Genomic DNA, 21,936 nt, shown 5'->3' on the forward strand with positions numbered 1-21,936 from the left:
TATGAGGGGAGAATTAGAGAACTAAGTGATGCAATCAAACGCAACAATATCCGTATAATAGGAATCATAGCTGAGAACTTCCCTGATCTGGGGAAGGAAAAAGCCATTGAAATCCAAGAGGCACAGAGAACTCCCTTCAGACGTAACTTGAATTGTAACATATCATAGTGAAACTGGCAAAATACAAGGATAAAGAGAAAATTCTGAAAGCAGCTAGGGATAAACATGCTCTAACATATAAAGGGAGACTGATAAGACTAGTGACAGACCTATCTACTGAAACTTGGCAGGCCAGAAAGGAATGGCAGGAAATCTTCCATGTGATGAACAGAAAACTATGCAGCCGAGAATCCTTTATCCAGTAAGTCTGTCATTCAGAATAGAAGGAGAGATAAAGGTCTTCCCAAACAAACAAAAACTGAAGGAATTCATCACCACTAAACCAGCCCTACAAGAGATCCTAAGGGGGATTCTATAAGTGAAATGTTGCAAGGACCACAAAGTACCAGAGACATCACTATAAGCATGAAACCTACAGACATCACGATACTCTAAACCCATATCTTTCTATAACACTGAATGTAAATGGACTAAATGCGCCAACCAAAAGACACAGGGTATCAGAATGGATAAAAAAACAAGACCCATCTATTTGCTGTCTACAAGAGACTCATTTTAGACCTGAGGACACTTTCAGATTGAAAGTGAGGGGATGGAGAACTATCTATCATGCTACTGGAAGTCAAAAGAAAGCTGGAGTAGCCATACTTATATCAGACAAACTAGACTTTAAATTAAAGGCTGTAACAAGAGATGAAGAAGGGCATTATATAATAATTACAGGGTCTATCCATCAGGAAGAGCTAACAATTATAAATGTCTATGCGCCGAATACGGGAGCCCCCAAATATATAAAGCAATTAATCACAAACATAAGCAACCTCATTGATAAGAATGTGGTAATTGCAGGGGACTTTAATACTTCACTTACAGTAATGGATAGATCATCTAGACACAGGATCAATAAATTAACAAGGGCCCTGAATGATACATTGGAACAGATGGACTTGACAGATATATTTAGAACTCTGCATCCCAAAGCAACAGAATATACTTTCTTCTCGAGTAACATGGAACATTCTCCAAGATTGATCACATATTGGGTCACAAAATAGCCCTTCATAAGTATATAAGAATTGAGATCATACCATGCACACTTTCAGACCACAACGCTATGAAGCTTGAAATCAACCACAGGAAAAAGTCTGGAAAACCTCCAAAAGCATGGAGGTTAAAGAACACCCTACTAAAGAATGAATGGGTCAACCAGGCAATCAGAGAAGAAAGTAAAAAATATATGGAAACAAATGAAAATGAAAACACAATAATCCAAACACTCTGGCATGCAGTGAAGTCAGTCCTGAGAGGAAAATACATTACAATCCAGGCCTATCTCAAGAAACAAGAAAAATCCCAAATACAAAATCTAATAGCACACCTAAAGGAAATAGAAGCAGAACAGCCAAGATACCCCAAACCCAGCAGCAGAAGAGAAATAATAAAGATCAGAGCAGAAATAAACAATATAGAATCTAAAAAAACTGTAGAGCAGATCAACGAAACCAAGAGTTGGTTTTTTGAAAAAATAAACAAAATTGACAAACCTCTAGCCAGGCTTCTCAAAAAGAAAAGGGAGATGACCCAAATAGATAAAATCATGAATGAAAATGGAATTATGACAACCAATCCCTCAGCAATACAAGCAATTATCAGGGAATACTATGAAAAATTATTTGCCAACAAACTGGACAGCCTGGAAGAAATGGACAAATTCCTAAGCACCCACACACTTCCAAAACTCAAACAGGAAGAAATAGAAAACTTGAAAAGACCCATAACCAGTGAAGAAATTGAATCAGTTATCAAAAATCTCCCAACAAATAAGAGTCCACGACCAGATGGCTTCCCAGGGGAATTCTACCAGACATTTAAAGCAGAGATAATACCTATCCTTCTCAAGCTGTTCCAAAAAATAGAAAGGGAAGGAAAACTTCCAGACTCATTCTATGAAGCCAGCATTACTTTGATTCCTAAAGCAGACAGAGACCCAGCAAAAAAAGAGAACTATAGGCCAATATCCCTGATGAATATGGATGCAAAAATTCTCAACAAGATACTAGCAAGTCAAATTCAACAGCATATAAAAAGAATTATTCACCATGATCAAGTGGGATTCATTCCTGGGATGCAGGGCTGGTTCAACATTCGCAAATCAATCAATGTGATACATCACATCAATACAAGAAAAGATAAGAACCATATGATCCTGTCAATTGATGCAGAAAAAGCATTTGACAAAATTCAGCATCCTTTCTTAATAAAGACCCTCGAGAAGGTCGGGATAGAGGGAACATACTTAAACATCATAAAAGCCATTTATGAAAAGCCCACAGCTAATATCATCCTCAATGGGGGAAAAACTGAGAGCTTTCCCCCTGAGATCAGGAACACGACAGGTCCACTCTCACCACTGATGTTTAACATAGTGTTGGAAGTGCTAGCATCAGCAATCAGACAACAAAAGGAAATCAAAGGCATCAAAATTGGCAAAGATGAAGTCAAGCTTTCGCTTTTTGCAGATGACATGATATTATACATGGAAAACCCGACAGATTCCACCAAAAGTCTGCTAGAACTGATACATGAATTCAGCAAAGTCTCAAGATACAAAATCAACGTACAGAAATCAGTTGCATTCTTATACACTAATAATGAAGCAACAGAAAGACAAATAAAGAAACTGATCCCATTCACAATTGCACCAAGAAGCATAAAATACCTAGGAATAAATCTAACCAAAGATGTAAAAGATCTGTATGCTGAAAACTATAGAAAGTTTATGAAGGAAATTGAAGACCTATGGGACCTCATGAAGATAAAAAGCTTCTGCACTGCAAAGGAAACAATCAACAAAACTAAAAGGCAACCAACAGAATGGGAAAAGATATTTGCAAATGACATATCAGACAAAAGTCTAGGATCCAAAATCTATAAAGAGCTCACCAAACCCCACACCCGAAAAACAAATAATCCAGGGAAGAAATGGGCAGAAAACATGAATTGACACTTCTCTAAAGAAGACATCCGGATGGCCAACATGCACATGAAAAGATGCTCAACGTCGCTCCTCATCAGGGAAATACAAATCAAAACCACACTCAGATATCACCTCACGCCAGTCAGAGTGGCCAAAATGAACAAATCAGGAGACTATAGATGCTGGCGAGGATGTGGAGAAACGGGAACCCTCTTGCACTGTTGGTGGGAATGCAAACTGGTGCAGCCGCTCTGGAAAATAGTGTGGAGGTTCCTCAAAAAATTAAAAATAGATCTACCCTAGGACCCAGCAATAGCACTGCTAGGAATTTACCCAAGGGATACAGGAGTGCTGATGCATAGGGGCACTTGTACCCCAATGTTTATAGCGGTACTTTCAACAATAGCCAAATTATGTAAAGAGCCTCAATGTCCATCAACTGATGAATGGATAAAGAAATTGTGGTTTATATACACAATGGAATACTACGTGGCAATAAGAAAGAACGAAATATAGCCTTTTGTAGCAACGTGGATGGAACTGGAGAATGTTATGCTAAGTGAAATAAGTCATACAGAGAAAGACGGATACCATATGTGTTCACTCTTATGTGGATCCTGAGAAACTTAACAGAAGACCATGGGGGAAGGGAAGGGAAAAAAAAAAGGTTAGAGAGGGAGGGAGCCAAAACATAAGAGACTCTTAAAAACTGAGAACAAACTGAGGGTTGATGGGGGGTGGGAGGAGGGGAGGGTGGGTGATGGGTATTGAGGAGGGCACCTTTTGGGATGAGCACTGGGTGTTGTATGGAAACCAATTTGACAATAAGTTTCATATTAAATAAATAAACAAATAAATAATAAAATAAAATCCAATTTAATTACTTTCAGAAAAAAAAAAAAACACTATGGACAAATCGAATGGAATTCAAAAAGTGTTCGACTAACCCATAGATGGCAGGGAACAGAAAACAGAGAACTGGAAAACAGAACAAACAGAAAATGAAAAATAAATGGCAGACTTGTACCCTAATATATTCATAATTACATTAAACGTAAGTGGTCTAAAGATTTCAATTAAAGGACAGAAATTGGCATAATAGATTGAAAAACATGACCCATGTCTACAAGACAGTTACTTCAAATACAATGATATAAGCAGACTGAAAGTAAAAAGATAGAAAAGGATATATCATGCAAACATTAAAGGAAAGCAAAAATTGGCTATATTGATATCAGATAAAGTAGACATCAGAGCAAAAATGATTACAGAGACAGAGGGGGCATTATATAAAAATAAAACTATATAATGAAGACATAGCAATCATAAATATGTATGTACCAAATAACAGAGTTGCAACACATATAAAGCAAATACGATAGAAGTGAAACAGACAAGTCCACAGTTATAGTTGGAGACTTTAATACCCCTCTCTCAGTAATCGATAGAACAACCAAACAAAAGATCAGCAAGAATATAAAAGAATTCAACAATATCACTGACCAACAAGACCTAATAAATATTTATAGAGCTCTCCATCCAACAATAGCAGAATACACATCTTTTCAAGTGCCCACGGAAGACCAAGATAGACCATACCCTGGGTCATGAAAAAAACCTCAACAAATTTAAAAGAAATCAAAATCATACAGTGTGTTCTCTGATCACAATGGACTCAAACCAGAAATTAATAACAGGAAGATAACCAAAAAATCTCTAACACTTGGAAACTAAACAACGCACTTCTAAATAACCCATAGTTCAAACAGAAAGTCTCAAGAGAAATTAAAAAAAAAAACACATTGAATGAATAAGATGAAATATTAATGAAATTGAAAATACAACATATCAAAATGTGTGGGACACAGCTAAGCAGTGCTGAGAGGGGAACTGATAGCACCAAACACACACATCAAAAACGCAGAAAGTCTCAAATCAATAATCTAAGCTCCCACATAAAGAACCCAGAATAAGAGCAAAAGAAACACAAAGCAAGTAGAAGGAAGGGAATAATAAATAGCAGAAGTGAAATGGCCCAAACTAGAAAAGAACAGAGAGCCTCTTCAGGGAAAATCAATAACCCAAGGAAGGAAAAACAAAAGAGAATGGCCATGAGATTCACTTTGAGACTACTCAGGACAAGAAGACAAAGTAAAGCAGGTGGGACTCTCTCCAGAGAGGTAACACGTAAGGCTGCAGAGTGAACTGGAAAGCTCACTCTAGTACTGTGCTATGAAAGAAGTCGCATTGCTGAATTCTTAAGTCCAAGTATGAATATAATTATCCTGTCACATTCTGGGCTAAGGTACAAAGTTAAAAGCAACAGTCCTTTGAAAGTTAAAACGTGTTTGAAACATTAGCAATGAACTTTCCTACCACAGTTTGAGGGAATGGAACAAAAGACCAATGGGTTTCTATGAAGTTTAGGCTCAGAAAGGAAGCCACGAACACCAGCTAAATTCACCTAATTTTATACGTGATTTGAATATTGGTCGTTTCAGGTAACTCAGGATCTTTCCCTGAATCCACTGACAATACTGGATGTTGGTTTTCTCAAAAAGGCTTTCTTACCTCATAGAAGAAGGGATGGCCAGCCATATCAAAGATGTTCACTTTGATTTCTCGGTCTCTGACTTGTACCCTGAAATGTTCAAATGGAAACAATTCCAAAGAAGGTTATGGTTTCTGCGTTCTCATTAATATCATTTATGCCATTTATACATTTCAAAAAGGTATGTGTATGAAATATAAGAGGCTTTCTTAGTGCCTTTTCTTGATTTTAGATAATCTTTACAACAGAAGCCAGCAACTTGGCAGATCATCTTGCCTCCTTATTTTAAAAACACTGAACCCACTCTTATGTGGATCCTGAGAAACTTAACAGAAACCGATGGGGGAGGGGAAGGAAAAAACAAAAAACAAAAAAGAGGTCAGAGTGGGAGAGAGCCAAAGCATAAGAGACTCTTAAAAACTAAGAACAAACTGAGGGCTGATGGGGGGTGGGAGGGAGGGGAGGGTGGGTGATGGGTATTGAGGAGGGCACCTTTTGGGATGAGCGCTGGGTGTTGTATGGAAACCAATTTGACAATAAATTTCATATTAAAAAAATAATAATAAATAAAAAAATAAAAATAAAGACACTGAACCCACCTGTAATAAACACCCTCATTTACTTTCAGCTTATCTCAAGATATTTCAGGCCATACCCTTTTACTATCAAATGGTGGCTTTTACTGTGAGACTAAGAAAACTGATTTGGGACAAGTAGGAGTAAGAGGAAGGAAGACAAAATATTTTCTTTCACCTGGCAAGACATCTTAATTACTCCCAGCTATGCTTGCTTACCATGCAGAACAATAATTAAGGTGTATTTTATTAACGTCTGTGTGATCTTCTTGTGACCTTCATTGAGCAAGAGCTATAGTCAACTCGTTTTTCAAAAATTTTAAGGGTGCCCGTGTGGCTCAGTGGTTAAGCATCTGACTTTGTCTCAGGCCATGATCTCATGGTTCGTGAGTTTGAGCCCCACATCGAGTGAGCTAGAGCCCTGCTTCCCCGTTCTCTCTCTGTCTGCCCCTTGTTGGATTCTCTCTCCCTCTCTTTCTGCCCCTCACTCACTTGCACCCTCTCTCTTTAAAAAAAATTAAAATAGAGAAAAGAACAAAAGGGGAAAGAACAACCATTCATATTAGAATTAAATGCTGCCAACATCATAGCATATTTGCCTCTTGCCCTTTTTATTTTTTTCAAGAAAAACCATTGTTGGAAAATAAATTAATGAAATATTGTATTTCAAACACTACAGAAATACAAAGATGAAAGTTCAAAATTTATCCCAAATCCTATCACCCAGCAAAAGCCTTTATCAATATAGATGAATGCCAAGGCAGCCTTCTTCTATACACAGACGTGACTGAGAAGCACAAGTGTTTTTATCAAAATGGGATTACACTATTTTAAAATAAAAAGTATAAAATTTACTTGTATTGAATTCAAAAAAAAATTTAATGTTTATTTATTACTTTGTATTGAATGTAACAAAAGGAAAAAGAAACTGAGGTGAAGTAGAATTATTGAACTTTAAATATGTTTTCTTCATCACAAGAAGTATTTCCTAAAAGACCCCTCTAAGTTAAGAATAGGGATTATTAACAGTAAGTTAACAGGTTAGAATCATGTTTTTCAGTGACATGTTTCAGTTTAGACAGCACTGACATGACTCCCTCCTACAGAATACAAGGACTTCAGTACTTTCTCTCATCGGCCCTACACTACCTCTGGGTTTGTTTATTATTATTATTCTCTTGTCCACGTTTATTACACCCACCTTCTGTTCTGAAACCATAATGCCTACAGGTGTTTTATATTACTTGTAGACTTACATCGAGCTAACCATTAATCATTTTATTCCTGAACTCTCTACCATATTTCATCAATAACCAAGATGCACATCTGTTTTCATTTTAACATCTGTGAAATCAGGACCCACCTTATAAAAGAGAATGTGAGAACAGCAAAACAACACAAAACAACAGAGTCTGAGAGCCTTTGGAGAAGACCTGGTGTGACAATGTATATTAGAAAATTTGGCCTTAAAGAGATAGCAGCTGAGAATGGATAAAGTCAGGAATGCACAAATGTATTCACACTGAAACTCAAAGAAGTTATTTTTATTCAGATGCCAGACAGAGGAAATTAACCTGAAGAAAAATGGTAATTCGCTACCTCAAGGTCTTGCTTTCCTAGGTTGTGGCCTGCAGACCACCTGCATCATTATTATGAGAGGCCGTTAAAAATGCAGATTCCTGTGCCCACCTCACACCCAGCCAACCAGAATCTTGGTGGGCCCTAAGAATCTGCATTTTCACAAACTTTACAAGTAATTCTTCAATATGCTGGAATGGAGCTTCACCATGTAGATAACAGGAGGGACGGAATGGGTACCTGTTATTTTGACTACCCACGAGTATAGCCCTTTCCTCTCCCAGTTGTGGTTCAGATGAGTTCTGCTATGTTCTTAGTGATCCCACTCTGTTGGCCACAGCCAAATGAGCTGGGGAAAGGCACCTGTCCCCACCTGAACAATCAAAACTTTCCCTAGGATTTTTAAATTTGTATATTAGCTTTGGTCCCTCTCTGGAGGTAAAATTTACAATGTGAGTCTGAGATCTGCTGGCAGCCATACAGAGGAAGCTAAAAGCTGGACAGAGACGTAGTAAATTATATAGCTATATTCTGTCCCTGGTTCCAGCCATCTCTAAGGCACAGCATCCTCATAACTGGATTATGTGAATTGATTAATATTCTTTATTATTGTTGTTGTTATTACCGTTATTATTTTTTCCTTGACTTGGTTTGAGTTAGGTTTCTGTCAGTTATATCCTCCTGATACACCATGGGACAAGCAGCTTTCCAAAAAAAATTTCAGCCAGAGAAAAGAATAGTCTGTTGAATGAACCACTACAGTTCTATGGCGTAATATGGTGATTCTCATTTCTTAGATGAATAAATTAGCTACTTACATGAATTCAAAACAACACTGCCTTAAATAGGATATCCTGGCATATCACTGATGAAATCCTATGCCCTGAAGTATGGACAAACCTCACCGCTTTAGTCCACCTTCTTAAAAGCTGCCCTCACAGTCTAATCTTACAAACCCCCTCTTTAGATATATCTATCTCACCTAGTAGAGTTTTTGAGTATCTACTACATACAAGCACTGTGCCAGGCACCTGGAAATGACTTATTCTAATAGCTCCTTCTTCATGGGGCTTATAATCTAGCAGGAGACATGAAACACATATAAATAATAATGACATGTGGCAATTTAAAATAAGTACCATAAATAGCATACAGAAGTTTATTATTTCTGTCATTTGCAACTAAAGAGTCCTAACTGATAAAGAAGGTATTCCAAGGCCTTATGGGAACAGGAGCATTTTAACACGTCAAAGAGTCTGATGGAGGGATGAGGGGAAAGGATATTTCAGGTGGACAGAATGAATGAATAACTGCACTGAGCTAGGGAAATACAAGGGCAGCGGTGCAGTGTGGATGGAAGGTAAAGTGTGTAAAGGAAGGGAATAAGAGAGGAGGGGGCAGGTTAGGGCAGAACGGTGAGCACCTGAAATTTCACCTTCAGGGAGTGTGCAGTCTACCTTAACTCCACGCTTTGGTGGTATCATTTCCTGCTAATGTAAGCCTATCTCCTCAGGCTCAACCCACCCTTGATTCATCTCGAGATAAATCCCCACTTACTCCTAATTTTCCTTCTCCCAGATCATTTTTGCTAGATACCAATAGGTTATAAAGATCATAAACCAATAAAGGAAATCCTCTGATAGAAAATATTCGACATACTATTTAGACTTTGTGGAAAGAATACCTCAAAATGCTCTATAAACACACCTGCTAATAGGACATGTTTATATAGAAACATGTTTCCTAAAAAGATACATCTGCTAGGTAGGCTTTTTGTTGACTTCGTCATTGTTGTAGACCCTATACCTATCCCTTGCGAAGGCAAGGCCTGGCAAAAAGAACATGCTCAGTGATAAACAATTGATATGATCACTACATATCCGTAAATGTCTCTTATTCCTATCTTTCCTTCTTCAGAATCTCTATTTCAAGATACATCATTTTAGAAAAATTCTCAAATCTATGTAATTTTCAAGCCCAAAGAAACAATGCACTTACTTTGTGACTCCATAGTCAATTCCAATTGTTGCAAGATATTTAGACACAAATCTTTTCTCACAGTAACGTTTTATGATACAGCTCTAAAAAACATAAAAATGCATTCTTTTAGTACATATACTCTGGAAACATACAAAATAAGCACAGTCCTTCATTATGGTTTCTTCATTCACCACAATGGGAAAGAAAGCATTTTCAAAAAACTGAAACAAATGCTAAAAGTGAGAATTTTAAAGAAAAATTAAATATTCGTCCCTTAAAACCAAATATGTTTTCAGTTTAGTTCTCAGTCCTTGAGCTCTTTTGTTTAGAAGACTTACTCTTATGCTTTCAATGCCACCAAAATGTCTATGTTTAGCCTTGACCTTCTCAAAAGCAGATCGACATCTTCAAATACTATGGCTAGTTTGTACTGAGGTGTCCTGCCGTTCCCTCAAATTCAACATGTCCAAAAATGAACTAATCTTATACATAAAAACAGTTCATCCTGCTGACATCCTGGTTCTGTCAATAACACCACCATTTTCCCAACCACGGAGGATCAGAATCTTAAAGCCATGCTTGATTCTGAGCCTTTCTAAATCTTTTAAATGTTTCTTGCCTCTTTCTCCTCATTCCAATTCCCATTGACACCACTTTGGTTTAGATCCTCATCATCTACTCCTAGGCAATTGTAGGAAATTTTGTATTGGTCTTTCTGCCTTCCTTCCCTCCCAACCTCAGTCAATACTACACAGCACTGACATCACTTCCTTAACTCAAAACTCTTCAGTGGCTTCTCACTGCCAAGTTTGAAATCCAAATTCCTTTATCCTTTATTCAAGGTTTCCCATAATCTGGCCCTAATCTGTGTTCCTTGTCTAAACCTTTCTAATATATGCTTTCCATTTCTGCAAAACTCCCAGAGATCTGACTTCCTGACTTTCATCATTACTTTTTCCCTCTACTTGGAATGAGCTTTCTCCCTTCTTTACAAATCTTACTTATCTTTTAAGGCCCAGCCTTACTGGAGCACCAGGTTGTAAGAGACCTTGCCTGCATCTGAACTCTTCTTGCACTTCACATACATGCTAATATAGACACACGTATTTTACACACACACACACACACACACACACACACACACACACACCATCAGGCATACATTGCTTTGTATTGTCAATTATCATTTCACATGTGTATACTCCTCTTATGTCTTCAGCTAGAAAGTAAACTACTTGAGGACACACATCAGTATTTTACTTCTTTCTTTTACTCAGTGCCAATGAAATTTGCTCGGTGCCAGTAATAACAACCCTTAGCACTCGTGAAACTTCTAATTTACTTGGGAGTGCTAGTAATGAAGTTTATTCTGCTCAAATCCTTCCCTGATGAACGTTAACCTAAATTAAACAGGACGGTCAATTTAAAAAGCAGTTAAAAAGCTTATTGTGAACCGAAAGAAAAACTTCTTTGGAGTGACTACTGCTAACAGGCTACACTTTTAAAAGCATTTTACAGCTTGAGGGAAGCCTGGGTGGCTCAGTCGGTTGAGCGGCCGACTTCGGCTCAGGTCATGACCTCACTGAGGGTCTGTGAGTTCGAACCCCGCGTCGGGCTCTGTGCTGACAGCTTGGAGCCTGCTTTGGATTCTGTGTCTCCCTCTCTCTGCCCCTCCCCTGCTCATGCTCTGTCTCTCTCTGTCAAAAATAAATAAATATTTTTAAAAAATTAAAAAAAAAATAAAAGCATTTTACAGCTTGAAAGCATTTCACAAATGTTTTCTCTCACAATAGCCTATGAAAATGAATATGGCCTTTTTCTAAATGATTCATGAATTAAGGGGCCTGGCAGTTCTTTAACTCCAGTACACTGTTTAAACACTAGTTCTAAGAGGTTAACGAGACACACATTTAAGTAATTGTATTAATAACCACTCCCTATAACACAAAGAGACAGGGTCCTTAAGATCATATAAACCAAGTAACATAGAATTTTTTGCTTTCACTATTTTTCTTAAATATATTTTTAGGCACTTTTGCAGAACAACTATCTGAGAAGAAATACTCAAAATATGAAAAAGAGGAATGGGGTGGGGCAGTACAAAGAGGAGGGAATCTGCCTTAACAGATATTAAAATATAGTCTGAAACCAATCAAGACAGTATGATATTGGCATAATAGACAAATAGACAAATAGGTCAGTAGAACAGAACAGACAGCCCAGAAATAGATCCCATTCAAAGAAGAAATTTAAAAGGTGACAGGGGTGATATTTCAAATCAAGGGGAGGTATGCCTGAGCGGTTCAATTGGTAGAACATCCAACTCTCGATTTCGGCTCAGGTCACGGTCCCAGTGTCCTAGGATCAAGCCCCACATCCAGCCCCATGCTGAGTGTGGAGCCTGGTTGGGATTCTCTCTCTCTCCTTCTGCCCCTCTCCCCTACTTGTGTGTGCGGTCTCTCTCTCTCTCTCTCTCTCTGTCTCTCTCTCTCTCAAATAAAAAAATAAAGTCAAGGGAAAAAGAATGATTTATTTAGTAAAATGCCACTTGCACAAGTTGGGCCCTTAACTTCTCTAAATACAAAAATAAATTCAGATGAACTTGTGATTTCAATATTTAAAAATGAAACAAAAATTTCAGAAAAAATGTGCAACATAGGTACAACCTTAAGGAAACATTTTCAACCAAGAAAGGAAACACAAGAACCACAAAGAAAGGACAGGCACACTTGAATATATAGAAATAGTAATAATAATAGCAATTATGTGGAGAAATATATGTAAAAATATTAAAAGGCAAACAACATACCCAGACAAATAGTCATTATTCATATGACCAGCAAAAAGTTATTATCTCTGATATCCCTGAACCAGAAAAATTGATAAGATACATCATCCAATAGAAAAATGGGTAGGGAGTATAAATTGGGCACTATCCAGAAGAGCAAATCCAAATATCCAGTAAGTATATGAAAAGGTGCTCACCTTCATCTGTAGTCCATGAAATGCAAATTAAAGTAATACTTCTCACTAACCAGACTGGGAGTCATTAAAAGAATGACGATACCTGTGTTGGCAGGACTACGGGAAATAGGGGAACTGCATACTGCTGGTACAATTTCTTGAAGAGCAATTGGCAATAGCTACTAAATAGCTACTCAGCATTCTACCCCTGGGAATCTGTCTATAGAAATTAGAGGACCAGTATTTAAGTGTGTGTGTTGTCAGCACAGAGTCCAACTCAGGGCTCAATCTCACAAACCGTGAGATCATGACCTGAGCCAAAATCAAGAGTTGGATACTTAACCGACTGAGCCACCCTTATGTTTTGAAGGAAAAAAAAAACAACCCTATTGTTATTTTAACTAGAACTGAATTGTAGGTTATTTTAAAGAACTGACATCTCTAAAATGTCGAGTGATCCTAATTAAGGGAAAAGTACATCTTTCCATTTGCCTGAGTAATTTTATGTCCCTTTGTAGAGTTTGACATTTTTCTTCATATAGGTCTTACCTGTTTGTTCTTAAGTTTAAACCTAGGCACTTTATTTTGGCTGTTATTGTAAATTAAAATAGTTTTTCAATTCAACATTAAAACATATAATTTGATGGGGCGCCTGGGTGGCTCAGTCGGTTGAGCGTCAGACTTCGGCTCAGATCATGATCTCTCGGTCTGTGAGTTCGAGCCCCGCATCGGGCTCTGTGCTGACAGCTCAGAGCCTGGAGCTTGTTTCAGATTCTGTGTCTCCCTCTCTCTCTGCCTGCTTGCTTGCTTGTGCTTTCTCTCTCTCTCTCTCTTAAAAATAAAACATTAAAAAAGATTTTTTTTTTAATTTTTTAATGTTTATTTTTGACAGAGAGAGAGAGAGAGAGAGACAGAGCATGAGCGGGGGAGGGGCAGAGAGAGAGGGAGACAGAATCTGAAGCAGGCCCCAGGCTCTGAGCTGTCAGCACAGAGCCCGATGCGGGGCTCGAACTCACAGACCGAGAGATCATGACCTGAGCTGAAGTCAGACGCTCAACTGACTGAGCCACCCAGGCGCCCCAAAAAAGATTTTAAAAAACATGCAATTTGATATAGGAAAGCTATTAATTTCTGTATATTAATTTTGCCTTATTGAATTTTCTTATTCTTTCTAAAAGCTTTTCAAGTTAATTTTCTTTGGGTTTCCAGATAAATAATCATATCATTAGCAAATAACAATAATTTTGCCTTCTCCTTTCCAGTTATTTTATACTTTATTTCTTTCTCTTGTCTCATCACATTGGCCAATAAATCTAGGGCAATGTTAAATAAATGTGATACTTGTCATTTTGGGGTATTTTTAATGTTGGACCATTTAGCATAGGAAAATTACAGAAATGATGCATGCTTACTTAGCCAGATTATTATTAAGCCTTTTAGAGGCTGTATTCTTTTATTTTTAATGCCTGGCACATAGTTGATGTTCAACAAATGTTGACTTTACAGTGACTGCTATGTTAATACTTACATACATATATGCAAATACATAAATAGCACAGGATAATGCTAAATGGAAAGAAAAGGCACTAATAAACATTTACTGAACATCAACTATGTGTAGGGCACTGGCCTAAACACTTCCATCAATGGCTCTTTTGGGATATAGATCCTACTGGAGTTGATTTTGACAGCATACAATGATAGAGAACTGCAGTAGACTGTGAGGACCCAAGTTCTAAACTGGTCTCTGCCATTGATTTGATGACCTTGGGAAGTTCTTAACCAACAGCTTCCACTTACCCAGAAGGGGAGAGGAAACAATTTAGGTGAAGAGGAGGCAGTTTAAAATTCACTTGGGGGACAGCCTCAGGTCTCTTTCTCATCCTCTTTCCACCCCCCTCCACACACACACTAGAGGAGAGCTTTATATCCAGTACATCCAGAAGAAAGGCAGTGGAACTACGGCTTTGGAGAGAATGAATATAATGAAACTACCAGAAATAAAAACAAAACCAACACACAAAACAAAATAATGCAGGCTCCTTGACGTCCACTGCACTTCCCCCGTGAAAAATGTCAGTATCAGCTACGCTCTTGCAATGTAGATTCTGGGCTCCGTATCTGCAGAGCAACATTTTACAAGCTCCAATCCTCACATGCACCCCAGTAAGTTCCCTCAGGCTCCCAAGCACTGCTGGGGTAACTAAACTTTTATTCTCTTAAGGACCTCTTAAGTCCTGGACAGGTCACCTAGAACGAAGATAGGCAGACGATCTTACATAAGGACCTAGGCCCCTTTAATCTTTTTGGGATACATTCAAGGGCTAGCGGCCATATGAGACACCTTCTTATGGAGAGTGACGTCGGTGGAGGTGGGGGCAAACGAAAGGTCAAAAAGGTCACGAGAGTTTTCCTCACCCAGGCGCATCCCCTAGGAGGAGACCTGGGCCTGCTCAGGGGCGGGGAGGAGGCTGGGCCCCGGGCTGTTGAGTGGCCGCCCTCCCAGCCAATCGGCAGGTCGTCCCGCCGCGCTGAGGTCCCGCCCCTCCCAGCGCGGTACTCACTTTTCCCACTTCAGCGTTGCCCATGGAGATGACTTTGATGCGCAGGGACTTGCTGGGCTCCTTCCGCTTCGGCATGTTAGCCTCCATTGCCCTCGCTCTCTCGGGGCCACCCGCCTCGGTATCTCCTTGTTCACCAGGCTGGCCCGTCCCTCAGGCCTCCTCGTCCAATGGCGGAACCGCTGCTATCGTCACCGCCCCAGCTCCGCGGCTCGCCATCCCCGCCGCTGCCTAGCAGCGGGCGCGGGCGGTTGGGAGCTCTGGGAACTGGGGGTGGGAGAAGAGAGTCTCGCGATGCTAGAAAGGGGCGGTGTGACGTCATCACCGGGCTCTAGAGGCGAGGTTTTGATTACCTGTTCCCAGGAGTCGCGCCCATGCGCGGCGCCGAGTCCCTCCGCAGGAAGTCAGGCTGGGTTTACCCTGAGAGCGCGGTTGGTTTTCAGGGGCGCCAGAACAGCGGCATCTGTTAACGTTTGCAGCCGAGTGGTAGAAATGTATTGGCAGTTTGGGGCAGATCCTCGGGCTTGGAGTATTGAGAATGGTGGGTCCAGGCCCAGTCCCGCTAAAAATTCGAAGTAGACCATAGGGGTGTTATTTTCTGAATTCTTCCGTCCCTTATAAGCCCGTCTACACTATTCGTCCCCCACCCCATACTATGTTTCTCTTGCTCGGGCTCGTAGAGAGACAAGTCAGGAGCCGGGAGAAGTCGGGAAGTTGGGGCTCAGGTTTTGGAAGAGGGGCGTTAGGCAAAATCTGAAACCCGTTGCTATCGTAAAAAAAAAAAAAAAGGTTGTCCATTTGGTAGTCTGGGTTTTATTTTAGTCATTGCTCTTTTATTCCAGAGTTCTCTGTCGGAAGCAAGCTCAAACAAGATGTTTCTTACACTCTTCCAGTTCTAGGATAGTCTGTGTGATTGTACCTATATGCTCCTTCATTTTTCCTTTCCCTCCCATTCACAGACTTAACCCCATCATCTGTGCACACCTTCCCTGATAATATGACTGTAGAATAATAATAAATCCTAAGAACCACTTTTCTAGTCTCATTCCAGAGGATGAGAAAAGCATCTGCTTGGTTAAAAAACAGCATAAAATGTATGAGAGGAACAAGGATTTTTTAAGTCATTATCTTGGGTTACAGAAGATAAATAGAACTTGACAAGTGATTATTTAGTGCCCTGAAAAAGAATGGCTGCCAATTTCTGAGTAAATTACAAGGTCAAAAGTAACATTATTTCTGTTCTCAGATAGCTTTAAGCATCATAAAAGAAATACATTGTAGGAAGACAGTGAATAAAGCCTCAAAATTTCTTAGCTATCATAAGTCAGATTTTCAAACATTTTATTTCTTTTAATTCAAAAAAAATTTTTTTTAATGTTTATTTATTTTTGAAGGAGAGAGAGGCAGAGCATGAGCAGAGGAAGAGCAGAGAGAGAGGGAGACACAGAATCTGAAGCAGGCTCTGAGCTGTTGGCACAGAGCCCAACGCGGGGCTTGCACCCACAAACTGTGAGATCATGACCTGAGCTGAAGTCCGTCGCTTAACCAACTGAGCCACCCAGGTGCCCCTCAAATATTTTATTTTTAAATGATTAAAAAAAGTTTTAATGTTTATTTTTGAGAGAGAGAGAGAGATAGAATGTGAGTGTGGGAGGTGCAGTGAGAGAGGGAGACACAGAATCTGAAGCACACTCCAGGCTCTGAGCTGTCAGCACAGAGCCCATCCTGGGGGGTGAACTCAGGAGCTGTGAGATCATGACCTGTGCCAAAGTTCCACGCCTAAGCCTAACCAGCTGAGCCACTCAGGTGGCCCAAAACAAATTATTTTTAAGAAAGAAGCTTACTCTGAGTTGTATTTATAATCAACCAGAAAACTTCATTTAATGAAACTTCTAGGATTTTTTACAACCGTGAAGTAGAAGTCCTGGTTAGAATTTTGATAAAGTTCAAAATAATTGGATTTATACTCATTTTTCACAAATCTAGAAGGTGATCTCTCAGCGTAATTTAATAAATCAAATCAATACACATCTATTTCTTTGCTAGTTCACCTTGGGCCCTGTAATAGAACTGGTGTTATGAAAGAATAACTGCAAAATGTCAAATTTTCAATTATTAAAAGACTGATTAGATATGATACTATTAGGCATATATGGGCAGTAAAATTTGCCAAAGATTAAAATTTATTACCATTTTTTTTCATATTGATGTTCCTGAGGTTAGAAAACATAATAAACATATTTTCTACTGGGTGTGTTAAATTAGTTTGGAATCAAAAAACAAGAAAGTTAGCTCTCTTTTCCAGTCTTTAATACAAAAAGAAAAATGGGATTAGCTATGTATAGTGTGAACTTGGAAAGTGGGGGTTAGAAACATGAGCTCTGCAGTTGGCCCTGGGTAAAGTTTATTTATTTTGAGAGAGAGACAGAGTGTGTTAGCACGGAAGGGGAAGAGAGGGAGGGAAAAAGAGAATCCCAAGCAGGCTCTGTGCTGTAAGGAGCACGGAGCTCAATCTCACAAACCCATGAGATTGAGACCTGAGCTGAAATCAAGAGTCTGACACTTAACCGACTGAGCCACCCAGGCACCCCCATGTTTTTTTATTTTTGTGTATTAAAGATTTCACATATTTTAAAGGTGTATATTTAAAGTAAATTATGAAATATGTTGGGCATAAAATGTATAAAGAATAATATAATGAATACCTATGTATCCACCATACAGCTTAACAAAATATCACTGATACTATACTATATTCTTTCCCAATACATCCTCCCTCTTTATAAAAGCTTGCAACTGTCTGAATTGGTGCTTTTAATTTCCAGGCATTTAAAAATTGCTTCACTGCATACGTATATACACCTTAAAATGTAGTATTGTGTTGCATTTTTAAAAATCTTTTATTTTGAAGTAATTTCACTCAAAAAAGCTTTAGGAATAGCAAAAAAATAAACTCTTGTATACCCTTTATCTAGATTCATCAGTTGTTAACATTTACTATATCAACCGTGCCCACTGTCTGTATATTCATATATATACACATGTTTTTCTGAATAATTTGAGATTAATTTGCAGGCATGTTTCTTTATCCATAAATACTTCAATGTGTATTTCCTGAAAGCAAGGACTTTCTCTTATGTAGTCATACTGTATTTATCAAAATCAGAAAATGTAACAGTGTAACAGTAACACTGTTATCTAATCCTATGGTTCTCAAACTGTGCACTGGGGTGCCACACAGCCTCACAGGGTTATTCAAGGGGATATCTGTGGGATAATTTACATTCTAAGTTTTCAAGGCAAACAAAATGAAATCTAAGACTATGCAAAACTACTAGCTCGAGGTTGTTTACAATTTCAACAATAGGTGGCACCATATTCCTTGGATATATCATATATTTAGGAAGCTGGATTTTTCCATGGTTGTGATAAAAAAGCAAGTACAGCACAAAAATCAATGTGAAACAGGAAATGAGGGTGCTCTTGTCCAATCTGATTCTAAGGTTTGAGAAGTTGTACAGTGTCCAACAGGTGCACAAATCCCATTAGTAATTGTGGTTAAGATGAAATAAAACTTTCAATTTATGTGTATTATTTTTTCAAATAGCAGCTAAATTGTTAGGGCATAAATATTTAATACGTTGTTTGAACCTGGATATTTCTCTTGACCAAGGAACACTATGAAAAAAATTACTGTGATACTAAGGGTGCCTTGAACCGAGAACATTTGGGAAACTGGGATCAAAACCACAGTTCATATTCAAATTTCACCATTTGTACCAGTGAAATCCATTATAGCTCTGTTCCCCTGTTCCCCAGTCTGGAGTCTAATCCAGCATCATTTAGTTGTGATGTATCTTTATTCTTCTCTTACCTAGTATCATTCCTTAGCTTGTATCTTCCAAAATGACAGTTATTTTTGCAATATCCTTCAGTTTGTGTTTGTCTGGTATACTCTTATGATTAGATTTAGTAAGGTTTGGCTGACATACCACAGGAAAGACATTATGTAGTTTTAAGGTTATCATATTAGAAAATTGGTGATGTCAATTTGTTCCACTTATTAATAATGTTAACTTTAGTTAAGGTGTAGTGTTAACTAGGTTAATCCACAATAAAGTTACTTTTTTCCATTTATAATAAGTAACTATAAGGGGGCACTTTGAAATTATATAGATATGCTTTCTCCACTGGACTTTCACAAATTTTCAGAGGTCAACAAGGATTCATGACTGAAGAGATTTTTATGATGATGAATGCAAAATGGTGATTTTTTTTAACTCCATCATTTCTCCTACATTTATTAATTGGTAGTCTAAGGGAAAGCTTTCCTTTCTCATTCATTTATTTATTAATTTATATCAGGATGCGCTCATATATACTTATTTTACTCAATGAATATTCTGTTAATACTATTTATTTTGATGCTAAAGCTGGCTCTTATGTCTTTTTGATATGTTCCTACCTTTTGTTTTGAGTATTTCCTTGCTTCCTGGCACAGCAATGAGCCCTAGATCCCTAGGTCCTTTTAGTGGAGAATGGTATTTAGAAACCAAGATCTGGATGCTAGGTGTGTTCATTGATCCGGGTGCCCTTGCTCTGGGCCCTTTCAGTTGACTAAGCCAAAATATGTATACATGTATACGTGTATGTACATGTACATATGTGTATATGTATACACATATGTATGTGTATACATATACACATATGTACATGCATTTAAATTCATATGTTAAAACATAGTTCCACTGATATCCCCAATGCATGTTAGCATAACAATTCATTCTAGTCTTCCCCCTTTCCATATTTATAACTCTCTACTTTGACGGTGAGAAATCTGGCTCTTGTTACCTTCAATATATTTGTCCAACCCACAGTACACAGGAAGTAGTTTCAGAATTGCTAATCCATACCATTTCAAAAAATAGAAACATTTCAAACTAGAATTCCATATTTGTTTATAGCCATTTTTGTCTTAAACTGACAAATACGGTGTTTCATTTAGTTTCATATAGTATAAGTATTATGTTTAAAAGTTAATTGGGTTAATCCTTTTTTCCCCTCTTTAGTTTGGTTAGAGTTTTCATTTGAAATGCAGTTAAGTTCATTTGTTTCTGTTTGTATTTTAGTTTTTTCCCCTTTGTTACTGCTGACTTTACTAATCTTTTTGAACAGATAAAACATTAATGTAGTTTCAAAAGTCAAAATGATACAAATTGGTGTACTCAGAAAATTGTTACTTTCACCCCCATCCCAATCCTCTTCCCTCTTCCTACCTACCTTCTGGGGGCCACCAATCACTCTAGAATCTGTTTTATTCTTTCTTGTGTTTCTTTTTATAAAAAGTAAGCAGTTACATGAATATATTCTTATTCATCCTTTCTTACACAAAAGTGTGTGTGTTCTTTGAACTTTTTTTTTTCACTTAACAATATACCCTAGAAAGCACCCCATAGTAGTTCACAAAGATCATGCTCATTCTTTTTTATAGCTACACAGTACAATACTTCATTGTGCAGATATGCCATGTTTTTTTCAATAAATATATTTATGAACATTTATGTATTTTCCATATTGTTGGGGGTATGTCTTTAGAGTAAATTTCTTTTTTTTTTTCATTTTTTTTAACATTTATTCATTTTTGAGAGACAGAGAGAGACAGAGCACGAATAGGGGAGGGGCAGAGAGAGAGAGAGAGAGAGGGAGACACAGAATTTGAAACAGGCTCCAGGCTCTGAGCTGTCAGCACAGAGCCTGACGCGGGGCTCAAACTCACGGACCGTGAGATCATGACCTGAGCCGACGTCGGATGCTTAACCAACCAAGCCACCCAGGCGCCCCTTTAGAGTAAATTTTTGAAAAAAAAAACAGAATTACTGGGTCAAAGGTAAATGCATAGTTAGTTTTGTTATATATTACCAAATTCTGTAAGGTAACATTTTGAGAAATTTTGCATCAATATTCTTTTTTTTTTAATGTATGAAATTTATTGTCAAATTGGTTTCCATACAACACCCAGTGCTCATCCCAAAAGATGCCCTCTTCAATGCCCATCACCTACCCTCCCCTCCCTCCCATCAACCCTCAGTTTGTTCTCAGTTTTTAAGAGTCTCATGCTTTGGCTCTCTCCCACTCTAACCTCTCTCTCTCTTTTTTTTTTCCTTCCCCTCCCCCTTGGGTTTTTCTTAAGTTTCTCAGGATCCACATAAGAGTGAACACATATGGTATCCGTCTTTCTCTGTATGGCTTGTTTCACTTAGCATCACACTCTCCAGTTCCATCCATGTTGCTACAAAGGGCCATATTTCATTCTTTTTCATTGCCACATAGTACTCCATTGTGTATATAAACCACAATTTCTTTATTCATTCATCAGTTGATGGAAATTTAGGCTTTTTCCACAATTTGGCTATTGTTGAGAGTGCTGCTATAAACATTGGTGTACAAGTGCCCCTATGCATCAGTACTCCTGTATCTCTTGGGTAAATTCCTAGCAGTGCTACTGCTGGGTCCCAGGGTAGGTCTATTTTTAATTTTTTGAGGAACCTCCACACTGTTTTCAAGAGCGGCTGCACCAGTTTGCATTCCCACAAACAGTGCAAGAGGGTTCCCGTTTCTCCACATCCTCTC

At 38.3% G+C, this 21,936-nt stretch overlaps 1 protein-coding gene across 4 annotated transcripts in view; it reads right to left on the reverse strand.

The window, feature by feature from the left end:
* Positions 1-15,587, reverse strand: part of DNAJC27 (DnaJ heat shock protein family (Hsp40) member C27) — a 34,263-nt gene extending 18,676 nt beyond the window's left edge. For 3 of the 4 annotated variants that reach the window (XM_058682704.1, XM_058682707.1, XM_058682706.1), the window contains exons 1-3: positions 15,310-15,587; positions 9,800-9,882; positions 5,669-5,738 (exon numbers count right to left, since the gene is read on the reverse strand). In XM_058682704.1, coding sequence (XP_058538687.1) covers positions 5,669-5,738; positions 9,800-9,882; positions 15,310-15,396 — 240 coding nt within the window. In that variant the 5' untranslated portion in view covers positions 15,397-15,587. The remainder of the gene's footprint in view (positions 1-5,668; positions 5,739-9,799; positions 9,883-15,309) is intronic. The other variant, XM_058682705.1, reaches the window with a different exon arrangement.
* Positions 15,588-21,936: the final 6,349 nt, after the last annotated feature.

This window comes from Neofelis nebulosa, chromosome 9 (assembly GCF_028018385.1).
Source record: "Neofelis nebulosa isolate mNeoNeb1 chromosome 9, mNeoNeb1.pri, whole genome shotgun sequence".
In the NCBI taxonomy this organism is placed as follows: Eukaryota; Metazoa; Chordata; class Mammalia; order Carnivora; family Felidae; genus Neofelis; species Neofelis nebulosa.